Here is a 24,032-nt window from a genome sequence, read left to right as displayed (position 1 = left end):
TGACATATGAAAGAACATTCAAGCTCTAAGTTTCATACACATATTTTTTTATACACATTTTAACTATAATATAAAAATTTCCCAAACCAGTTAACTTAGTGCATTAAATGTTCTAAGGTGGGGCACTGCCCTGGAGATATCTTCTCAGTAAGAAATATTCTTTAACTAAAATCTAGAGAACCTTCTCCGGTTTTGTGATCAAACATAGAGCTTACCATTAAGAGGTTAATTAAAAAAAAATGATGTAAAAATCTGTAAATAACTTTAGCTACAAAACACACTTTTCTAAATAGTAAAATTCTAAATACAGTAGGAGAAAGGATAAAGATGAAAAATTCCTAAATGCTAATAATAATAGTTAAACAACAAAAATTCAACTGAGTAAATTTAAAGATCAAATTAGCTTTATTAAAAGAGTCGTTAATTGGGCAGCATCCTATGTAGCAAACAGAAAGGTGCTTTTAAAGTAGAAGGAGAAAAAGTAAATTATTAGTAAATAATGCACTGTTTCAGGCAATAGTCACCCTTCTAAAGGGAACTGAAGGGACTGACTATATGGCAGATTGCCTCACTAATGCTGACCTGGTAATTCCAGGCTAACTGATTAAAGGTTATAATCCTGAGGCAGATTAAAACCACAGATGTGCTAGGTATTAAGTCTTAGTTTGGTGACATGGGGTTTAGCATAACTGACTCCATTTTGGGTCTGTCTGCTGTTTCCTTTTTAACATAACCACTAGAGAATTACATCTCTAACTGGAAGTTTGGGATAACTATAATAAGAAATGTATAACCCAAAAAAGTGATAAAAAGAGTTAAGTAAATGAAAAATAACACTTCTTAATGACATATTTTCCCAAATTACTAACCTTAGTTTCACTAAAAAGTCTGATTCTAAAACTTAGCTTGAAGAATGATCATTAATTGCCAAGCAGTCCTGAGAAAGAAGAACATAGCTGAAAGAATCAGGTTCCCTAAATTCAGACTACACTACAAAGTTGTAATAATCAAAACAGCATGGTACTGTCACAAAAATGTAAATATAGATCAATGAAATAGGACAGACAGTCCAGAGATAAACATAGGCACCTGTGGTGACCTAACTGATGACAAAAGAGGCAAGAATATATAATGAAATGGACAGTCTCTTCAATAAGTGATGCTGGGAAAAAATGAAAATGGACAGCTACACATAAAAGAATGAAATTAGAACATTCTCTAATACCATATACAAAAATAAACTCAAAACAGATTAAAGACCTAAACATAAGACCAAATAATGTAAAACTCAAGAGGAAAACACAGGCAGAACATTCTTGGACATAAATTGCAGCAATATGTTTTGGATTAGGACTTAATTAAACTTAAAAGCTTTTGCAGAGCAAAGGAAATCATAAACAAAATGAAAAGACAATCCACAAAATGGGAGAAAATATTTACAAATGATGCAATCCACAAGGGTTTACTTTCCACAATATGCAAATAGCTCATACAGCTCAACATTTTCCTAAGAAGACATATGGATGGCCAAGAGCACATGAAAAGATGCTCAACATTGCTAATTATTAGAAACACACAAATCAAAACTACCATGATGTATCACCTCACACCAATCAGAATAGCCATCATTAAAAAATCTACAAATAATAAATGTTGGAGAGGCTATGCAGAAAAGGGAACCCTCCTATACCTGTTGGTGGGGATGTAAATTGGTGCAACCACTATGGAGAACAGTATGGAGGTTAATTAAAAAACTAGAAAACAGAGCTAGCATATGATCCAGCAATCCCACTCCTGGGCATAATCTGGAGAAAACCATACTTCCAAAATATACATGAACCCCAGTGTTCATTGCAGTACCATTTATAATAGCCAAAACATGGAAGGAACCTAAATGTCTATCAACAGATGAATGGATAAAGAAGATAAAGTATACACATACAATGGAATACTACTCAGCCATAAAAAAGAATGAAATACCATTTGCAGCAAAATGGATGGATGTAGAGATTATCATAGAAAATGAAGAGAGAAAGACAAATATCATATGCTACTACTATATGTGGAATCTAATTAAAAATGATATAAATGAACTTATTTGCAAAACAGAAACAGACTAAGATTTCAAAAACAAACTTACGGTTACCAAATGGAAAATGTCGGGAGTAAGGATAAATGATCAACTTGAGATTAATAAACATACATTATTATATATAAAATAACCAATAAGGACCTATTGTATAGCACAGCGAACTCTACTCAATATTCTGCATTAACCTATGTGGGTAAAATATGTGAAAAAAAATAAATGCACAACTGAATCATTTTGCTGTACACCTAAAATTAACATAATATGGTAAATCAATTACACTCCAAAATTTTTAAAAAAATAAAAACATCCCACACCCATATTATATACATAAATACACCCAGATGATACAAAAGTAAGGATTTATAGGCTCTTTAGATGGAAAAACAGTGGAAACAGTGTCAGACTTTATTTTTTTGGGCTCCAAAATCACTGCAGATGCTGATTGCAGCCATGAAATTAAAAGACGCTTGCTCCTTGGAAGGAAAGTTATGACCAACCTTGATAGTATATTAAAAAGCAGAGACATTACTTTGCCAACCAAGGTCCGTCTAGTCAAGGCAATGGTTTTTCCCATGATCATGTATGGATGTGAGAGTTGGACTGTGAAGAAAACTGATCGCAGAAGAATCGATGCTTTTGAACTGTGGTGTTGCAGAAGACTCTTGAGAATCCCTTATACCGCAAGGAGATCCAACCAGTCCATTCTAGAGGAGATCAATCCTGGATGTTCATTGGAAGGACTGATGCTAAAGCTGAAACTGCAATACTTTGGCCACCTCATGCGACGAGTTGACTCACTGGAAAAGACTCTGATGCTGGGAAAGGTTGGGGGCGGGAGGAGAAGGGGACGACGGAGAATGAGATGGCTGGATGGCATCACCGACTGTGTGGACATGAGTTTGAGTGTACTCCGGGAGTTGGTGATGGTCAGGGAAGCCTGGCGTGCTGTAGTTCATGGGGTCGCAGAGAGTCGGACACGACTGAGCGACTGAACTGAACTGAACTACCTATAGAAACTGTTAGCAAAATATTTTGTTTATATGCACTTTCTGGAGAAAGATCACTAGCTTTATCAGACAGTTCACTGTCTGTGCTGTACCTTCTATGAGCTTGGACAAATGCAAAATAATATGTATACAGTATGATATAGGAAAGCTTCACTACCCTAAAAATCCTCTGAGCTCCACCTAGTCATCTGTCCATTTTCTCTGCTGCTGTTAAGTCGCTTCAGTTGTGTCCGACTCTGTGCAACCCCATAGATGGCAGCCCACCAGGCTCCCCCGTCCCTGGGATTCTCCAGGCAAGAACACTGGAGTGGGCTGCCATTTCCTTCTCCAATGCATGAAAGTGAAAAGTGAAGTCACTCAGTTGTGTCCGACTCTTAGCGACCCAATGGACTGCAGTCCACCTGGCTCCTCCATCCATGGGATTTTCCAGGCAAGAGTACTGGAGTGGGGTGCCATTACCTTCTCCGGTCCATTCCCTCTAGCCCTTGGCAACTACTGATATTTTAACTGTCTCTGTAGTTTTGTCTTTTCCAGAATATTATGTATTGAATATAGTTGGAGTCATTCAGTATATAGCTTTTTCAGGTTGGTTTCTTTCACTGAGTTCTATGCATTTATGTTTCCTCCATGTCTTTTCATGGCTTGATAGTCTCTTTTTTTCCGTAGTGCTCAAAATCATTTCATTGTAATCTGAATATTGTAATATGAATATCATTCAGATTACATCATAAATAATCTGTATACCATAGATTACTTATCCATTCACCTACTTAAGGGAATCTTGGTTGTTTCTAACAGTTGGTAATTATAAACGAAGTTGTTGTAAACCTCTGTGTGCTGGGTATTGAGTGGCCAAAAAGCTTTTAACTCTTTTGGGTAGGAGCATGATTTTTAGATTATATGGTAGAAGGAAATTTACTGTTGTAAGAAACTGCCAAACTGTCTTTCAAAGAGGCTATACCATCTTGCATTTCCACAAAGAATGAATGAGAGTTCCTGTTACTCCACATCTTCATCAGTATTTGATGTTGTCAGTATTCTGGATTTTGGTCATTCTAACAGATGTGTAGCGGTGTCCTGTTGCTTTATTTTGACATATTATGTGGAACACCTGTTCACATGCTTGTTTTCTATTTGCAGATCTTCTTTGATGAGGTTTCTATTAAAGTCTTTGGCCTACTTTTTAATAGGGTTGTTTGCTTTCTTATTACTGAGTTTTAAGAGCTCTTTATATATTTTGGACAAGAGTCCGTTCTTAGATGTCATTTATGAATATTTTCTCCTAGTCTGTGGCTTTCACTCCATCAACAGGGTCTTTCACAGATTGAAAATTATAATTTTAATGTAGTCCAGCTTATCAGTGCTTCTTTTCATGGATCATCCCTTTGATGTACTGAAAAAGTCATGACCAAACCCTAGGCTATGTAAATCTTCTCCTGTTTCTTTTTTTTTTTTTCCTGTTTCTTGTAGGAGCTTTACAGCTTTGTGTTTTACACTTAAGGTCTAGGATCCTAAGTTGAGTTAATTATTGTGAAAGGAATAAAGTCTGTGTCTAGATTTTTTCCCCATGTGGATGTCCAGTTGTTCCAACGCTTATCTGTTGAAAAGACTATCATTTCTCTATTATGTTGCCTTTGCTCCTTTTGCACTTCCCTGATGATTAGTGACATTGAGCATCTTTTCACGTGCCTGTTGGTCAACTGTATTTCTTCTTTGGAAAAATGTCTGTTCAGGTCCTCTGCCCACTTTATAACTGGGTTGCTTGTTTTTCTGATGTTAAGTTTTATGAATTCTTTGTATATTTTGGATATTATCCCCCATATGGGATATCTTACTTGTGACTACCTTCTCCTATTTAGTTGGCAGTCTTTTTGTTTTGTTGGTAGTTTCCTTGACTATGCAAAAGCTTTTTAGTTTGATGTGGTCCCATTTGTTTAATTTTCCTTTTGTTTTCCATTCCTGAGGAAACATATCTAAAAAAAGTATTGCTAAGAATGATGTCAAAGAGCATATTGTGCATGTTTTCTTCCAAAAGTTTTATGGTTTCAGGTCTTTACCATCTGAGCCACTGGGGCAGCCTGGTTTTACATTTTACAGTTAAATCTTTAAACCATTTTCAGTTTACTTTTGTATGCAGTGTGGAAAAAATAGTCCTGTTTGATTCTTTTTCATGTAGCTGTCCAGTTTTCCCAATACTGAAGAGGCTATCTTTATACAATGTCTTCCCATTGTATATTCTTGGCTTCTTTGTTGTAGGTTGGTTGATCATCTAAGTGTGGGCTCATTTCTGAGTTTTCTATTTTGTTCCACTTATCTATGTATCTGTTTTTGCAATAGTACCATACTGTTTTGATTACTGTAGCTTTGTAGTATAGTTTTAAATCAGAGTGTGTGATACTTGAAGCTTTGTTCTTTCTTAAGAAAGCCTTGGCTTTTCAGTGTCTTTTGTGTTTCCATGAAAATAACAATTATTTATTCTACTTCTGAGAAAAATGTAATTGGTATTTTGATAGTGATTGTACTGAATCTGTATTATTTTGGATATTTTAACAACACTGGTTCTTCTTATCTATAAGCATGGTATGTTTTTCTGTTTATTTGTGTCATTTTTAATGTCTTTCATTTATAGTTTTTGGAGTACAGGTCTTTCACCTCCTTAGATTAATTCCTAGTTATTTCATTCTTTTTGATGTGGTCATGAATGGGATTGTTCTCTTAATTTCACTTATAGTTCACTGTTGGTATATAAAAAAGCAACATATTTATACACACGAATTCTGTATTTTGCAACTTCACTGAATTTATTGATGAGTTTTAATAGGTTTTGGTGGAGTTTTTAGTATTTTCTGTATATAGTATCATGTCATCTGCAAACAGTGACACTTTTCCTTCTTTTCCAACTTGGATTTCTTTCATTTCTTTTTCTTGTCTGACTGCTATTGCTAGGACTTTGATTACACTGAACAAAAGAGTTGAGAGTGGACATCCTTGTCTTACTCCTAATCTTAGAGGAAATGCTTTCAGCTTTTCACCATTGAGTATGATGATAAGCTGAGGGCTTGTCTATATGACCTTTGTTATGCTGAGGGATGTTCCTTTTATACTTTGTGGAGAGTTTTTAATCATAAATGGATGTTAAATTTTGTCAAAAAGCATTTTCTGCATCTATTTGGGTGTTCATATGATTCAGTCTGTTGTATCACATTGATTGATATGTGGATAATGAACTATCTTTGCATCCCTAGGATAAATCCCAGTTGATCATGGTGTATGATCCTTTTAATGTATTGCTGAATTCAGGGTGCTATGTTTTGCTGAGAATTTCTGTATTTATGTTCATCAGTGATATTCTTTCAGTGTAACTTTTTTTTTGTGGTGTCATTTTCTGGTTTTGGTATCAGAGTGATGCTATCCTCATAGAATGGATTCAGAAGCGTTCCTTTCTCTGCAACAATCTCTTTGGAATAGTTTGAGAGGACAGGTGCTAACTCTTCTCTAAATGTTTGGTGGAATTTACCTATGAAGCTCTCTGGTCCTGGAAATTTTTTATTGGCAGATTAAAAAAAATTACTGATTGAGTTTCATTACTAGTAATTGGTCTGTTCATATTTTGTGTTCTCTTCCTGGTTCAGTTTTGGGAGATTGCACATTTCTACATATTTGTCCATTTCTTCTAGGTCATCTATGTTATTGACGTTATCATTGTTTGTTAGTAATCTCTTATGATCCTTCCTATATATGTGGTGTCAGCTGTAATTTCTCTGTAATTTCTAATTTTATTGATTTGGGTCCTCTTTTTTTCTTGATGAGTCTGATAAAGGTTTGTCAATTTTGTATCCCTTTCCAAAGAACTAGCTCTTAGTTTCATTGATCTTATATATATATATATATATATATATATTAATCTATTTATTTCTGCTCTTTTGTTTACTTATTTTTTTAAACTAACTTAAGGTTTTGTTTTTTCTTCCTTTCCTAGTTTCTTTGGGTGTAAGTTTAGGTTGTTTTGAGATTTTTCTTTATGAGTCTGGTTAAGGTTTATTCAAAACCACATATATATTATTATTCCAATTTTGTAAAAGGATGTTTCACATTTTACCAGAATTATCTCTGATGAATTTTTCCTTTAAATTAGCTTTACATAGCTTTCACCTGTATAAGAGCTTAATTCACATCAAGAAAATTAAAAGAATTAACAACCTGCATGTTAGTAAAATTTAACAAGTTAAAACAAGGAAACTATCTGGATGACTCCTATTTTAGTTCCAGATATATAATACTGAATTCTTCCCTGCACAATATCCACAACACAATTTTGATCAAAAAGCATGACAAAAAACATACTGGGAAAACAGTTCTGTTGGTTAGAAATATTTTCTTTCATCTTAATTCTTCAAATTAACTTAGTTCTGTTCCTATGGTAATACTAATAGGATACAACCTACTTAATAGTCCCTTTGCAAATCCTAAAATGTGTTGTAAACAAGCATAAAATCATAAAAAGTGTTGATAATCAATCTATTACTATTGCCAAAAGAGAATAAATTTCTTCAACTAATTGCATTCTTTTTAATCCTATTTCATAAAGTCACCATCCAGATCCAGAGTGAAGTCAGACTGTTAAGTACTTATAATTTAGAAACTGAGGCTACAGACTGCTCTCCTACTCTCTAGTCATTCAATGATCAGATATGTACTGTGTCAGTTACATGAAAAGTTACTGTGGTTAAGTTACAAAGGTACATGAGTTTAGATTCTTGGTGTGGAAATAAAGGTTTTATTTTAAAAAGGCTAATTAAAAAATCAGGAGAGACTAAAGAATTATTGACAATTTTGTTAAGTGTATTGATGTTATTTTGGTTATATGTATTGCGAGCTCAGTCACTTCAATCATGTCCGACTCTGTGCAACACTATGGACTGCAGCCTGCCAGGCTCCGCTGTACATGGGGATTTTCCAGGCAAGAACACTGGAGTGGGTTGTTGTGCCCTCCCCTCCAGGGGATCTTCCCAACTCAGGGACTGAACCTGCATCTCACACCTACCTGCATTGGCAGGTGGGTTCTTTACCACTAGCACCACCTGGGAAGTCCTAAATGTCCATAATTTTCAGAATTTTATACTGAAGTGTGTAGTATAAAATGAATGATATCTATATATTGGATTTCCTTTCAAATACTTCAGTAAAGATAAATGGTTGCTGAATACTGCTGGTTCTCTAGGAAAACTAGTTTAGGATTTCAAGACTATCAAGAACACAAATACTACTCAGCTCTCTGCAGTACTGGCAACATGACTGGGGCTCACCCAGCCCCATGACCATGGTGGTAACTGTACTAGGACTTTGGTATGGAGAAGGTGTGTGGCTTGGAAGGTGGATCTAAGCTATAGATCAAAGTTTTTTGCCTCAAGTGAGTGCCCTTCTCCTTTGCCTTGAACCATAGTTGATTTTTTTAGGTTTCTAAGAATGAGATTCTTTTTGGAAGTTATCAGCAACATCTGAATAACAAACCAGGTTAAAAGATGGCTCAAGTGTGGCCCCAGTTTCCTTCCTTTTCCTTGCCCATTTCAGAGATGTAACAGTAGAGTACATAAGACAAGTTCCTGGACAGAAAAACTGATTTACCTGACTTAGTGTTAACAGTGATAAGACCAGTGATTTGGAACAAACAAAAGGAAGAAGCCTTATGCAGAGTACTATGAGATTGGTGCAAAAGTAACAGCAGTTTTGCATTGCTGAATTTTGCCATGTGATATTCCAATACATTCTTAAATAAACATGGTTATGTTATATGTTAGTTTAATGTGCATTTCTCACTTTATGTTTTTTGCTTATGACTAATTATTTGCTGTGTATTTTATGTTTATTTTAGACTAGGGAAATGATGTTAGACAAAAAGCAAATTCGAGTAATTTTCTTATTTGAGTTTAAAATGGGTCATAAAGCAGTGGCGACAACTCACGATATCAACAATGCCCTGGGCCCAGGATTGATAATCAACATATAGTGCAGTGGTGGTTCATGAAGTTTTGCAAAGGAGACCAGAGCCCTGAAGAGGAGGAGCAGAGTGGCTGGCCATTGGAATGATGATGACCAACTGAGAGCAATCATCAAAGCTGATCCTCCTACAACTATATGAGAAGTTGCTGAAGAAATCAGTGTCAATCTTTCTACAGTTGTTTGGCATTTGAAGCAAACTGGAAAGGTGAAAAAGCTACATAAGCTGACTGAAAATAAAAAAAAAAAATCATTGTTTTTGAAATGTCTTCTCTTTTTTTTTTAACACAACAACAAGGAGCCACTTCTTGATCAGATTGTGACATGTGACGAAAAGTGGATTTTATACAACAACTGGCCAATGTCCAGCTTAGTGGCTGGATGGAGCAGTTACAAAGCACTTCCCAAAGCCAAATTTGCACCAAAAAAAGGTCATGGTCACTGTTTGGTGGTCGACTGTTAGTCTGATCCCAATTATTTTCCACGACAATGCCTGACCACATGTTGTACAACCAATGCTTTAAAAGCTGAATGAATTGGGTTATGAAGTTTTGCCTCATCTGCCGATTCACCTGACCTCTAGCCAAGTGAATACCACTTCCTCAAGTAGCTCAACAACTTTTTGTAGGGAAAATGCTTCCACAACCAGCAGAAGGCAGAAAATGCTTTCCAAGAGTTTACTGAATCCCAGAAGCATGGGTTTTTATGCTACAGGAATAAACAAATTTATTTCTCATTGTCAAAGACGTGTTGATTGTAATGGTTCCTATTTTGATTAATAAAGATGTGTTTGAGTCTAGTTATAATGATCTAAAATTTATGGTCCAAAACTGCAATCATGTTTGCACCAACATAATACTGGCTGCTTCTTTTCACTTAAACAACGATCAAAACGCTCATGACACTTTTCACAGAACTAGAACAAATTATCCTAAAATTTTTATGGACATTGATCTAAGACAAAGGAGAGAAAAATATATTGATACAACGGAGAAAAGACAGTCTTTTCAATAACTGGTCCTTAGCAAAATGGACAGTTACATGTAAACTGAAGTCAGAACACTCCCTCACACCATACATAAAAATAAATCCCAAATGATTTAAAGACCGAAGTATAAGACATGACACCATAAAACTTTTAGAAGGAAACATAAGCAAAACATTCTCAGATATAAACTGTAGCAATACTTTCTTAGCTATGTCTCCTAAGGCAAAAGAAATATGGCCATCATCAAAAAATCTACAAACAATCAATGCTGGAGAGGATTTGGAGAAAAGGGAACGTTCTAGCACTGTTGGTGGGAATGTAAACTTATACAGCTACTATGGAGAACAACATGGAGACTCCTTTAAAAACTAGGAATAAAACTACCATCAGTTCAGTTCAGTTCAGTCGCTCAGTCGTGTCTGACTCTCCGCAACCCCATGAATCATAGCACGCCAGGCCTTCCTGTCCATCACCAACTCCCGGAGTTCACTCAAACTCATGTCCACAGAGTTGGTGATGCCATCCAGCCATCTCATTCTCGGTCGTCCCCTTCTCCTCCTGCCCCCAACCTTTCCTAGCATCAGAGTCTTTTCCAGTGAGTCAACTCGTCGCATGAGGTGGCCAAAGTATTGGAGTTTCAGCTTTAGCATCAGTCCTTCCAATGAACACCCAGGATTGATCTCCTCTAGAATGGACTGGTTGGATCTCCTTGCAGTCCAAGGGACTCTCAAGAGTCTTCTCCAACACCACAGTTCAAAAGCATCGATTCTTTGGCGATCAGTTTTCTTCACAGTCCAACTCTCACATCCATACATGACCATGGGAAAAACCATAGCCTTGACTAGACGGACCTTGGTTGGCAAAGTAATGGCTCTGCTTTTTAATATACTATCAAGGTTGGTCATAACTTTCCTTCCAAGGAGTAAGCGTCTTTTAATTTCATGGCTGCAATCAGCATCTGCAGTGATTTTGGAGCCCAAAAAAACAAAGTCTGACACTGTTTCCACTGTTTTTCCATCTATTTCCCATGAAGTGATGGGACCAGATGCCATGATCTTTGTTTTCTGAATGTTGAGCTTCAAGCCAACCTTTTCACTCTCCTCTTTCACTTTCATCAAGAGGCTTTTGAGTTCCTCTTCACTTTCTGCCATAAGGGTGGTGTCATCTGCATATATGAGGTTATTGATATTTCTCCCAGCAATCTTGATTCCAGCTTGTGCTTCTTCCAGCCCAGCGTTCCTCATGATGTACTCTGCATATAAGTTAAATAAGCAAGGTGACAACATACAGCTTTGACGTACTCCTTTTCCTATTCAAACCAGTCTGTTGTTCCATGTACAGTTCTGATTGTTGCTTCCTGACCTGCATACAGGTTTCTCAAGAGGCAGGTCAGATGGTCTGGTATTCCCATCTCTTTCAGAATTTTCCACAGTTTATTGTGATCCACACAGTCAAAGGCTTTGGCATAGTCAATGAAGCAGAAATAGATATTTTTCTGGAACTCTCTTGCTTTCTCCATGATCCAGCGGATGTTGGCAATTTGATCTCTGGTGCCTCTGACCCCGCAATCCCACAACTGGGTATATACCCTGAGAAAGCCATAACTGAAAAAAACACATGTACCCCAATGTCCATGGAAGCACTATTTACAATAGCTAGGATATGGAAGCAACCTAGATGTCCAATGACAGATGAATGGATAAAGAAGATGCAGTATATATACACAATGGAGTAATACTCAGGCATAAAAAAGAACAAATCTGAATCAGTTCTAGTGAAGTGGATGAACCTAGAGACTGTTATACAGAGTGAGAGCTTCCCTGGTGGCTCAGTGGTAAAAGAATGTGCCTGCAATGCAGGAGATGTGGGTCCATGGGTTCAATCACTGGCTTGGGAAGGTCCCCTGGAAAAGGAAATGGCAACCCGCTCCAGCACTCTTCCCTGGGAAATCCCACGGACAGAGGAGCCTGGCAGGCTACAGTCTATAGGATGGCAAGAGTTGGACACAACGTAGCCACTAAACCACCACCACCATGCAGAGTAAGTTAGAAAGAGAAAAACAAGTACCGTATATTAATGCACTTAAACGGAATCTAGAAAAATGAAGCTGATGAACCTATTTGCAGGGAAGGAATGGAGATGCAGAAAATGGACTTGTGGACACAGTAGGGGAAGGACAGAGGGACGAATTAAGAAAGTAGCCTCGACGTATATATGCTACCGTGTATAAAACAGAGCTGGTGAGAAGCTGCTATGTAACACAGGGAGCCCAGCCTGGCCTCTGTGACAACCAAGAGGGGTGGGACAGGGGAAGGGGAGGGAGGTGATACATGTATAATAACAGCTCATTTGCATTGTCGTATGGCAGAAACCAACACAACTTTGCAAAGCAATTTCCCCCTATTAAAAAGAAATAAAAATGAAAAAGATAATCCATGGAATGGGAGAAAATATTCATAAATGATGTGACTGACAAAGGGGTTACTCTCCAAAATATACCAATAGTTCATATAACTCAACATCAGAAAAACCAACCAATCAAAAAAATGGCCACTTATTTGTGAAATCTAAAAAATAATACAAATATATCTATATAGAAACAAACTCACAGACATAAAAAACAAATTTATGGCTACAAAAGCAGAAAAAGAGGATGGAGAGGGATAAATTAGGGGCATGAAATTAATAGATACAAACTATTATACATAAAATAGATAGGCAACAAAGATTTACTGCATAACACAGGCAACTATATTTAATATCTTGTAAAAACCTACAGTGGAAAATAATCTGAAAAAACATATGTAAGTGAATCACTTTGCTGCATACCTGAAATTAAAAATAATATTCTAAATCAACTATACTTCAATAAAAAATTTTTAAAAAGAAATTAAACAACCACACACAACTTTTCACTGAAAAGAGCAATCTTATTTTCTTCTTAGGGTAAAAATTTCCCTATGAATCAAAAATGAACACAGTTTTTGATAGCCTTATTATAAAAACCTATACATACAGATTCAGTGTGTTAGTTTGGGCAATTCTTTGAAAACAATATTAACCACCTGTGAGCTTAAGAAATACTCCCCCAGGTCTAACTGCAGAGTGCTGAAAACTCTTCATTTTTTTCTAAGATTTCTTTGGATTATTTAGTAGAAGCTTTAATTAGAGTTAATACAGCTAAGTCTAATTAACTATGAAAAAGGAGACTACATACAAACTTGATGCTTTAAAAATATGCAATTATTAACAAGGTTAAGTCTTTCTCAATGATGTACTGCTGCTGCTGCTGCTAAGTCACTTCAGTCGTGTCCGACTCTGTGTGACCCCATAGACGGCAGCCCACCAGGCCCCCCCGTCCCTGGGATTCTCCAGGCAAGAACACTGGAGTGGGTTGCCATTTCCTTCTCCAATGTGTGAAAGTGAAAAGTGAAAGTGAAGTCGCTCAGTCGTGTCCGACCCTTAGCGACCCCACAGACTGCAGCCCACCAGGCTCCTCCGTCCGTGGGATTTTCTAGGCAAGAGTACTGGAGTGGCTTGCCATTGCCTTCTCCGCAATGATGTACAGGAGGTAACAAAAAGGAATTTTTTCCTTTTCTAACCTAATAAGCTAATCTATATCATTGCATGAAATTTTTTTCAGACCAATTCTAATCTTCTTAGTCCATGTTTGATATCAAATGTGTCTGCATTTACATAATACTTTTTAATAACATATTTCCTCCTCTCAGAAATGTTAATAAATGACCACAGCCAAATCAAAGAAGACAAATACTTTAGAGAAATGCTGACTAACAGAACTTCCTGCCATGATGGAAATGCTTTATTCTATAGTGTCCAAAATGGTAGTCACTAGCCATATATGGATCACTTGAAATGTGTCTAGAAAAGCAAACTGAATCTTTAATTTTATCCAAGTAATTTAAAATTTGATTAGCTATATGTGGCTATTGGTACAGTTTTAGAGATTCCACAACTAAGTCACAGGCTTATAGTATTATTCCTTATCAACTTTCTTAGGATCCATTAACTAAAAGCAATTTTCAAGAATTGCTTTATGAATTCACTTACTGAATTACTGTTGTTGCTTAGTTGCTAAGTTGCGTCCGACTCTGTGACCCCACGGACTGTAGCCTGCCAGGCTCTCTATGTCCATGGGATTTTCCAAGCAAGAGTAATAGAGTGGGTTGCCATTTTCTTCTCCAGGAGATATTCCCGACCCAGGAACCAAACATGCATCTCCTGCACTGGCAGGAGGATTCTTTACCACTGAGCCACCAGGGAAGCCCCCACTTACTGAATTATCATCATCCTCATATCCCAGGGGTTACAAAATAAAAAAAGATTTATTTAAATAAGACTGACATTTAAAACTGTTATTTAACATATTATTAAAAGATAATTTTAACGGTACTAAGGAAGAAAGAAAGAAAACTGAGTTTTAAAGACAAATGTTAAAAAAAATTTTTGATTCTTCCTTTCCTCTACATCCTAGTAGCATGTCTTCTTGGCTCTACTTCCAAATATATATATTCCATATCCATCCACTTTTAAAAAATCTTTTCTTCCATAATACTCTAGGCTATCATCACCTCTTATGAGGATTATTCACTCATTACACAGTAACCAGAATGACTGCCTTAAAATGCAAATTAGATCACCTTATGCTTGTCCTTAACATTTTTTCAATAACTTCTATTCTTAGAATATAGTCCAAACTTTATTCCACAAGTCCTCATAAAAAAACACCATTCCTTCCTCCTTCTACACTTAAGAGCTCACTGTGACATTGCTCTCGCCCTTCACATGGTCCTGCCTTACTTTCTTTCCTACTGTTGCAAGAAGCCAAAAATCTGGCTGGCCTAAAGCCTTGGTGCTTACTCTTTTTTCTGCTTGGAATGCTGTTTGCACAAATCTGCAGATGGGTGACTTGTCATTCAGGTAGCAGCTTAAATGTCCTTTATAGAAAAAGTTTTTCCCTCACCAATCTATCTCAAGTAGCCACCTAGTCACTATTACATAGTCCTCTTTTACTTTCACAATCAAAATAATCTTTCTTTTATTTGTTTACTTGCTTCTGCCTATCTTTTCCCTCTGGAATGTCGAATCCATGGGAACAGGGAGTTGTCTTCACTGCTTGGCACATAGTATACTCTCAATATTTGGAGGGGGAAAAAAACATATTTTAACAATTATCATCTTAAATCAGCTATAAATTTAACAACTTGGGTGAACTTTTCCCTGAGACTGCCTCAGAACTAAAACATTAAAATGGAGATAACTTAATCCCTTCACGCAAAAGCTGCTCAGTCACTTCTTTTAGGAAAAGTATTTTACTTTGATGAACTTTTTGTTGAGTTTTATCTCCTATCCTCTATCTTCAGTTCTCGGGTCACTGGAAGAATATACCTATGGACTAGCTGCTGCTGCTGCTAAGTCACTTCAGTTGTGTCCGACTCTGTGTGACCCCATAGACGGAAGCCCACCAGGCTCCCTGGTCCCTGGGATTCTCCAGGCAAGAACACTGGAGTGGGTTGCCATTTCCTTCTCCAATGTGTGAAAGTGAAAAGTGAAGGTGAAGTCGCTCAGTCGTGTCCGACCCTTAGCGACCCCACGGACTGCAGCCTACCAGGCTCCTCCATCCATGGGATTTTCTAGGCAAGAGTACTGGAGTGGCTTGCCATTGCCTTCTCCGCCTATGGACTAGAGAGAGCCCTAATTCCTCTCAGCAGCCCTCCAAGCAGATTAGTTTCTTCATCAGGTTAGTCTCCTTTCTGCTCAATGACCCTAAAGCTATCCCCATGGAGTCACTTTAATCTGTCTTTTTTAAGGTGAGGAGTCTGTTGGGTAAGGTATCTCTTCTCTAAAAGCAACCATCTCTTGGGCAGCAAGGACTGGTCAGAGTCCCAATATATTTTAATACACATATTCTCCAAATGGGCTTTTTAAAACAAATAAGAAAAGTTAGCTCTCAAAAGTGAAATATTACTGCACGTATTTATTGCCCTGTGATGGGAAAAATATTTCAAGAAAAGTAAGGCTCAGGGTTGCTGGAGATAATACCTTCAGAAATTTCCTACCTTCTTGGACAGTAGTAGGAAATGTCCAAAGAATTTTTAATCTATTTTAAGATGTATTTTTAGATTGCCTTATCAGTTGCTGGGTCTTGACATACTGATGTTGAAAAAAGTATTAAGATTCTCTGTGACTGCAGGTGCCAAATCAGCAGACCACATCTAAGAATTATTGATAGATGTTCTACTACTAGGAGGGTATATAAACAGGCACAGTCAAAAAACTGGTCAATCTAGATAGTTAAGATTTTTTTTTTAATTGGAGAATAATTGCTTTACAATGTTGTGTTAGTTTCTGCCATAAATCAATGTGAATCAGTCATAAATATACATACGTCCCCTCCCTCTTGAACCTTCCCCCTACCCCATGTAATTAGAATTTTAACAAGAAAATCACTCTTGTACAAAGAAGTTGGTAAGGTGGCTACAATCACTCTGAGAGGACATGTGCATACCCAGGAATTAAGCAAAACAAAACGCCAATTATTCTCTCAGAACAGTACCCTTGAAAAGTTCCCACAATTCAAGGTTACGGTTTTAGCTCTTTAACTCAGACATAAGAAAATAACTGAAACACAGCAAAACAAAAGTTTAAATTGTATTAAATTCAACATAAAGGCAGGAAGCATAACGCTTGTGATTTGGTAGGTTCATATCCTCCTCGTCTACTATAAAATGGTAGAAATCATAAGGCAAAAGCACTGTAAAATTTACCTTGGAAATGTAAAGAACAATGTCAAATATTGATTTTTCTCATTAGTTATTAAATTTTATGGCTTTAGAAAACCAAAAGACACTAAACACTGAAGCATTTGAGTCATTCTTTATTGAGCCTGAGTCTGATGTTTAAGTGATTACGAAGGAAATAAGAATAGGCTTTATCAGAGTTATCAAATAAACATCTTGGTTTAAAACATTTTCAAATTTCTCTTAAGAAAACTAGTTTCACTTAAATTTTTAACATCCATATTAGTACTTCCAATATTAGTAGAGTATCTCAAAATATTTTCAAAAATAAAGTTGAGACCTTCTTTCCAAATATATCAAGATTATTTACAGGGCAGTCTTATAGACAAGTAGATTGAGATGCTAAAGAAGAGGTAGGTTCACTTTTATTTGTCAACTTTACCTCAACACACACAGCTAAATAAATAAGAATTGATAGGGGTGAGGAAGGGAGCTGGAGAAAAATTAAACAACAAAGGGAAGTTGTGATATATCACTATTTCTCCTATATAACCTTTACTGGTCCAATCAACCAGTCAGTTAAAAGGAACGAGATAGAAACTGTAAAGTGGGTAAGACTTGGATTTTTAAATGACTGCTTAGAACTGCTATCTAATCTCAAGAAAAATCTAACTGATACTGGCAAATTACTTGACCCTATCATGTTTCCATTTCCTTTCTATAAAGAATCCCTCCCACTTCTATCCTCGGTTGAATCATCAGTAGTAAGCACTCACGGACTGACTCTAACCTCTCGGTCAGCTGAGCCTCCCGCCACACATCCAACTCTGACAGAGAGTCTCCAAAATGATCAAGACCAACTTACAGCCTTCAACAGCCTCTTCTGCCACATAAACTCAAAGTGAGGAAATAAATTTTTCGCTTGGTGCAAAAAGATAGGAAAATACACAGTAAACTGGGATGATGAATTCATGCTCCAGATACAACTTGCAGCTAATGCTTATTTTCCACCCTTGTGATTCAAACAGAGAATTAAGAATACAGATGTATCTATTTCACTTAGCATAACCAGGACCTTCACTCCAGCCTGTTCAACGTAATGTATTTACTGCAAAAGGAAGTACACTGCTGTCAGAGGAAAACAATGGTGTATGATAATGTGCAAATTATTTGACCCTGTTACGTTTCAGTTTCCTTTCTATAAAGAAGGGATAATAACAGCTGTCCTAACTCACAGGTTCGGCTGAAAGGATCAAATAAGATCGTGAATGTGAAACTACTTGCAAACTGCTAAACTATTCCTGCTATCTAAGTTGCTCCTTTTTTGAACTTCTGAACTTTCCTCTACCTCACACTTTAATTTTAAGCTTAGTTAGAATACCCAGATAGAGAAAAATCTACCTTAATAGGATTCTGGAGAGGGCGGTAGATAAATAATGGAAAACACTGATTAGGACGACGGGCCAGAACACAGGAAGTTAGACCCAGAATTATAGTAAAGTTTTGATGTAAATCAGGACAGTTTGGGCTTACCCTTTGCAGACACTGGCCAGTTCCCCCAACACACGCAAACACCAAGCTGTACTGTGCTACTTTTGGGTGAATCACTGGGGACAAGTTGAGTCTGGAGGTGCAAAAGGGAGGGACCTTCTAATCCTGATGATCAGGCAGTTCCCCGATCCCTTAAAAAAAAAAAATTCCTCCTACTCTTTATGCCTGGCCTAGTTAAAACCATTCCCGGTAAGAAAATGGCTGTCAAAGATATGTTTATTTTTGCCGGGAGAGTCTCGAACCTATGCGAAACCTGTGGCATACCTACTCCGTCTGCCACCATGAACTATTTTGATCGGATAGGTTCAGAATAAAACAACAACAACAAAAAACAGATTAGTTTTGTTTCTCCCCAGACTCATTCAAGGCCTCACCCTCCAAGCTTCAGCTCTCTCATCTGTAAAATGAAGAATGACCGCGCCTGTCAACTCCATCCCACCGCTGCCGAAAGGATGAATGAGCCAGTGCCTGGAAGGCGCCAGGAGTGCTGTCTGTTAAACACCAAGTCCATCACTGTTTATAAAGTATTAGGATGAGTCCTGTTATGCCCTCCCGCCTCAAGGAAATCGCCGGATTAGAACTGACACCCCCAGTCACTGAAAAAAGCAACGCTGAAGCGGGCGGGGCGTTTCCACACTGGATCTATTTCGAGGTGAGAGGAAGGAGACGGCCCTGCGCCCCGGGAAGTGGAGGCGGGGGGCAGGAGGAGGCATGGAGGGGCTGCGAAGAGCCTACCTGTTGTTCCGGATGCTGACTAGCACGCACAGGACCAGCTCTAAGTAGGTGCGCAGCACTTCCAGCCAACGGGACGAGAGCTGCAGGGCTTCGACTTCTTCCCCGCCAGTCCCGGCGTCCGCGCTGCCTCCATCGCCCGGGCCGCCGCCGCCGCCGCTCAGGTAGTTCTCCGCGGCGAATTCAACACGCAGCTCTCGCACGAACCAGCCGCACTTGCGCATGAGGAATTCGAGCCGTGGCTGCTCCGCGGGCGAGACGCGGAGGCAGATGCGGAGCTGGGGCCAGAGAGCCGGGTAGAAGAGGCACTCGCGCCAGTGCGAGCAGGAGGCCGAGGCCCGGAGCCGGTCGGACGCGGACAGGAAGGAGAAGATGTGCACGATCAGCTCGCTGGGCAGCGACGCGGCGCCCGCCGCCTGCCCGCACAGAGCCATCCGGCCCCGCCGCCGGCTGCCGGTCCCCGGCCGCCCCCGCAGCCCCCGGAGCAGCCCCCGCAGCCGTCGCAGCTGCTGCAGCCGCAGCCGCCGCCACCGCGCCACCCGGGCGGCCCCGGCTCGGGTTCGGGCTCCCGGTGGTCGGGGCTGCGGCACTGACAAGAACAACAACATCAATGACAAGGAAGAAGGGGGCGGAACCGTCGTGGGTCTCGGCGGAACCAAGTGCGGCACACGCTGCGGAGAGGGGGAGAGGCCTCTGCGGGGGCGGCCTCCAGAGAGCCAGCCTCCGGCCTCTCAAACTTTACTCACGCGCGTCCGAGGCCCGCGCTCCCCGCAACTCCAAAACCCTCGCTTGTACTGCCGAGGAGCCCGGAAGCGGCAGCATTTATTTTAAGGAACCGGGAGCCCTCCCCGCGCCTGGAGGCGGAGGCAGCGCAGTGGTAGGAGCTGAGTTTGACGTCACCGGTGGTGGGCGGAGACTGGGCGTGACTGGGCGCGACTTCCGGAAGAAGGGAGCGCCAGCTCGCTGGCTGGGTAGGGAGACGAGGCACGTGATTCCTGACGCACGTAGGCGGGGCGGGGCGGGGAGCGCTGGTGGTGCCGGCGCACTGGCGCCCTCTCCCGTCTCTCCGAGACCACTCAGTCCAGTCAAGTCTGTAAGTCGGTTAACTGGGGCGCTCTGGCGGTCGAAGTGGCGTTAACTCGCGTTGGTGCGAGAGGTCGCGACGCTTTTCATTATACGCGTCTCTGTTTCTGGGCTGAGGGCTCAGAGCCCAGAGGGTTGGCTTGTGTCTTCCCTAGCCGTCCCGCCTGCCCCGAGTGTTGTGCAGAGTTTCTGAGAGGGAGCCCCTGAGAGGGAGCGGGCGCTTTCGCGGGCTCGCTCGGAGGGGCCGGGTGGGCAGAGGAGCCGCGCGGGCCGGGGCGGCGGAGAGGCCGGACCGAGGTCGTCAGGGGACGCCGCCACCCCTCGGTCGGACCTCGAAGTGGACCTGCGCGCACACCTGGGGTGTGGGGACGGAGAGAGGACAGCGCCGCCCTTTGGGTTTAGAGGGAGAGGAGAAAACGCGGCAAATGAGGTAGATCTGCTGGCTGCTGATCGGCGTCTTCTCTGGGCTGCGAGCGAGGCTCCGCGTTCCCTGTTTTGAGGCCCTAGGTGTAAAGAAGCTGGTTGTTATGGTGAAGGTTTTCTTTAGCTTGGCTCCCCTCGCTGGAGAGAGGGATTTTCGAAAGAGTGTCCGTTAACTTCACCGCATCTTGGAAAGTAGGAAAAACTGGTTGTACAGGGCAGTGAAGTCAGAAGGGAATAGGTAATTTTATGTAACAATAGAGGATTGCATTAGTGAGGCTGCCTCTTCAGAGCCTTAACTATGATCTTGAAACAGCCTAGTTTTCTTGTAATTAACTTTACGAAACGGTTCTACAAGATGTTTTTAGCTCTTTGAGGGCAAAATTCTCCATTCGTGATGCTTTGATGCCTTTTGGTGTCTTGTTGCCTGTGATACTGAGTTACCTCTGAGTTATCTTCCTTTCGGTAGCTGTAAAAACAACAGCAAAAAACAAACAACAAACAAATGCTTTCCTTCGTGGTAGATCACGTCTCTGAACCTCTTGTCTGAAAGAGATTTTTCTATGTAATTCTTCTTATAATAATTTTATGAATGAGTTAATGAGCAGTAATGGAAACGGCAATGAGTTAGGAAGTTGAGACTTGTATTTGAATTTTTTATTTTTTAAATTCATTGAAATATTTTGAAGTGGACCATGGGTATCTGAATCTCCCACTTGCAGGTACTTCAATATGTATTTCTGAAAACATAATAGTATATAACAAAGATAGTGTTATCACACTTAAGATAACTTATGTTATCTTCAAGTTTATCTAGTTGTCTCCCAAATATTCTTTATAGCCATCTTGTCCAAACAAGGATCCAATTGAGGGCCACACTTTTTTTTGTTTATATTTCAAAATCTCAATCTAGAGTAGTCACCCCTACTTTTTTTTTTTTTTTATTTCTGATTAGCTAAGAAGAGGCATATTGTCCTGGAGAATATCTTCCTTTCTGTGATTGTTTGACTACTTGGTGTTTAGCTTATTACTCTAGTACCTGAAGTTCTAATAAACCTGGACATTTAATGCTAACGGCTTGATTAGGTTGGTGACGTCTCCGTAAAACAAAGTAATCTGTGAGGTGTGATGTTTTCTGTAAATGTCCAACTTTCCCTTCAACCATTCACTTAATGGCCTTAATAATGGATAATTCTTGCGAATCATAATTTTATTATGGGCTTCAAAATGATAATTTGTAATTTTTTCATTCCATCTACATTTATTAATTTGCATTCTTCTGTATTGGAGAAGCTTTCTGTCATAAACTGGCAGCGTTTCATTACCCTGAAATACAGCATTTATTGGAAAGTCAGAAAAAATGCTTAGTTCTTTTTCTTTTATTACCAATTTTGAAAGTTATATGGCCTCAAAGAGTGACAAATGTGTTTTTCTAGCTTTTTAAAAATTTTTCTGAACATCACATTCTTAGGATTTTTATGTTTTAAACATTCTTTTAGGTTCTCAAATTTTGATACTCCTTGAACTCCTCACAAAGAAATCTGTGCAACTATTATTGTAATTTTAAACAATTCCATGGCATTTTTTTTTTTTGTAGGAGGCTGAGGCTGAATTTTGGTCTTTTTTACTTTTGTCAGGATCTAGATGGGTAACATTTAAGCAAGTTGTTTAATGCTTTGGGGCCTCACTTTCTTCATTTGTATAAGTTCTGGCAAGGTCCCCTGCAGCTCCAATGTTCTCTGACTTTAAAAAAGAAAACACCCTATTTTATTGAGATATATTTTTCATATATAGTTCATTCAAGTATACACATTAATTATTTTATCAAGTGTTACAACCAACACTAAAAATTGGTTTTAGAACATTTTCATCTCTTTAATAAGATTCCACATGCCCATTTACAGCTAATCCCCACTTCTACCTCCAGGCAACCATGAATGTACTTTCCTTTTCTGTAAATTTGACTTTTCTGAACATTTGATATGAATGGACTCATACAGTATATGATCTCTTATGTCTGTCTTCTTTGACTTAGCACAATGTTTTTGTTCTTGTGTCATTAATTAATTCCTTTTATTATTGCTGAATAGAAATTCATTTATTTATGGTTTACTTGTTTACCAGTTGATTAATATTATTTGTTTATTTATGGCCACTCTTAGTTCTGTGATCAGGGCTTGAATTCCAGCACCGGTAATGAAAGCACCAAATCCTAACCACTGGACCACCAGGGAATTCTCTGATGAACATTTAGGTTTCTAGTTTTTGGCTATTTTGAATACCATGTCTATAAATATTCATTTGCACATCTTTTGTGGACATATGGTCTTATTTCTCTTGAGTAGATACCTAGAAGTGAAAATGATAGGTTGTATGATAGTTCTATGTATAACTTTTGGAGAAACTTACAAGCTGTTTTCATAGTGACTGTATCATTTTCGAGTCCTAACAGCGATGTATGAGGGTTCCCAGTCCCTGGAATCAAGATTGCTGGGAGAAATATCAATAATCTCAGATATGCAGATGACACTACCCTTATGGCAGAAAGTGAAGAGGAACTAAAAAGCCTCTTGATGAAAGTGAAAGAGGAGAGTGAAAAGGTTGGCTTGAAGCTCAACATTCAGAAAACAAAGATCATGGCATCTGGTCCCATCACTTCATGGGAAATAGATGGAAAAACAGTGGAAACAGTGTCAGACTTTATTTTTTTGGGCTCCAAAATCACTGCAGCTGCTGATTGCAGCCATGAAATTAAAAGACGCTTACTCCTTGGAAGGAAAGTTATGACCAACCTTGATAGTATATTAAAAAGCAGAGCCATTACTTTGCCAACCAAGGTCCGTCTAGTCAAGGCTATGGTTTTTCCCGTGGTCATGTATGGATGTGAGAGTTGGACTGTGAAGAAAGCTGATCACCGAAGAATTGATGCTTTTGAACTGTGGTGCTGGAGAAGACTCTTGAGAGTCCCTTGTACCGCAAGGAGATCCAACCAGTCCATTCTAGAGGAGATCGATCCTGGGTGTTCATTGGAAGGACTGATGCTAAAACTGAAACTGCAATACTTTGGCCACCTCATGCAATGAGTTGACTCACTGGAAAAGACTCTGATGCTGGGAAAGGTTGGGGGCGGGAGGAGAAGGGGACGACAGAGAATGAGATGGCTGGATGGCATCACCGACTCTGTGGACATGAGTTTGAGTGTACTCCGGGAGTTGGTGATGGACAGAGAGGCCTGGCGTGCTGTGATTCATAGGGTCGCGGAGAGTCGGACACGACTGAGCGACTGAACTGAACTGACTCTTTAATGATCTGGAGATATTCTCTGATTGACTTGAGAATGATATTTTTCCTTATTCTTAGTGTTTTACTAGCAACAAATTACCCTCTCCTTGTTGTTGTTG

The 24,032-nt window shown here is 39.3% G+C and overlaps 2 protein-coding genes across 2 annotated transcripts in view; one reads left to right on the top strand and one right to left on the bottom strand.

Moving 5' to 3' along the window:
* FBXO33 (F-box protein 33) overlaps positions 1 to 19,913 on the bottom strand; it is a 25,608-nt gene extending 5,695 nt beyond the window's left edge. Inside the window, exon 1 of the mRNA XM_055418294.2 lies at positions 19,132 to 19,913. Coding sequence (XP_055274269.1) covers positions 19,132 to 19,736 — 605 coding nt within the window. The 5' untranslated portion in view covers positions 19,737 to 19,913. The remainder of the gene's footprint in view (positions 1 to 19,131) is intronic.
* LOC148774510 (uncharacterized) overlaps positions 19,739 to 24,032 on the top strand; it is a 19,419-nt gene continuing 15,125 nt past the window's right edge. Inside the window, exon 1 of the mRNA XM_088829706.1 lies at positions 19,739 to 20,005. Coding sequence (XP_088685832.1) covers positions 19,739 to 20,005 — 267 coding nt within the window. The remainder of the gene's footprint in view (positions 20,006 to 24,032) is intronic.

Source organism: Moschus berezovskii, chromosome 21 (genome assembly GCF_049115385.1).
Source record: "Moschus berezovskii isolate FMDL1 chromosome 21, NW_MosBer_1.0, whole genome shotgun sequence".
Classification (NCBI taxonomy): Eukaryota; Metazoa; Chordata; class Mammalia; order Artiodactyla; family Moschidae; genus Moschus; species Moschus berezovskii.
This window is presented reverse-complemented; position numbering and strand designations above follow the sequence as displayed.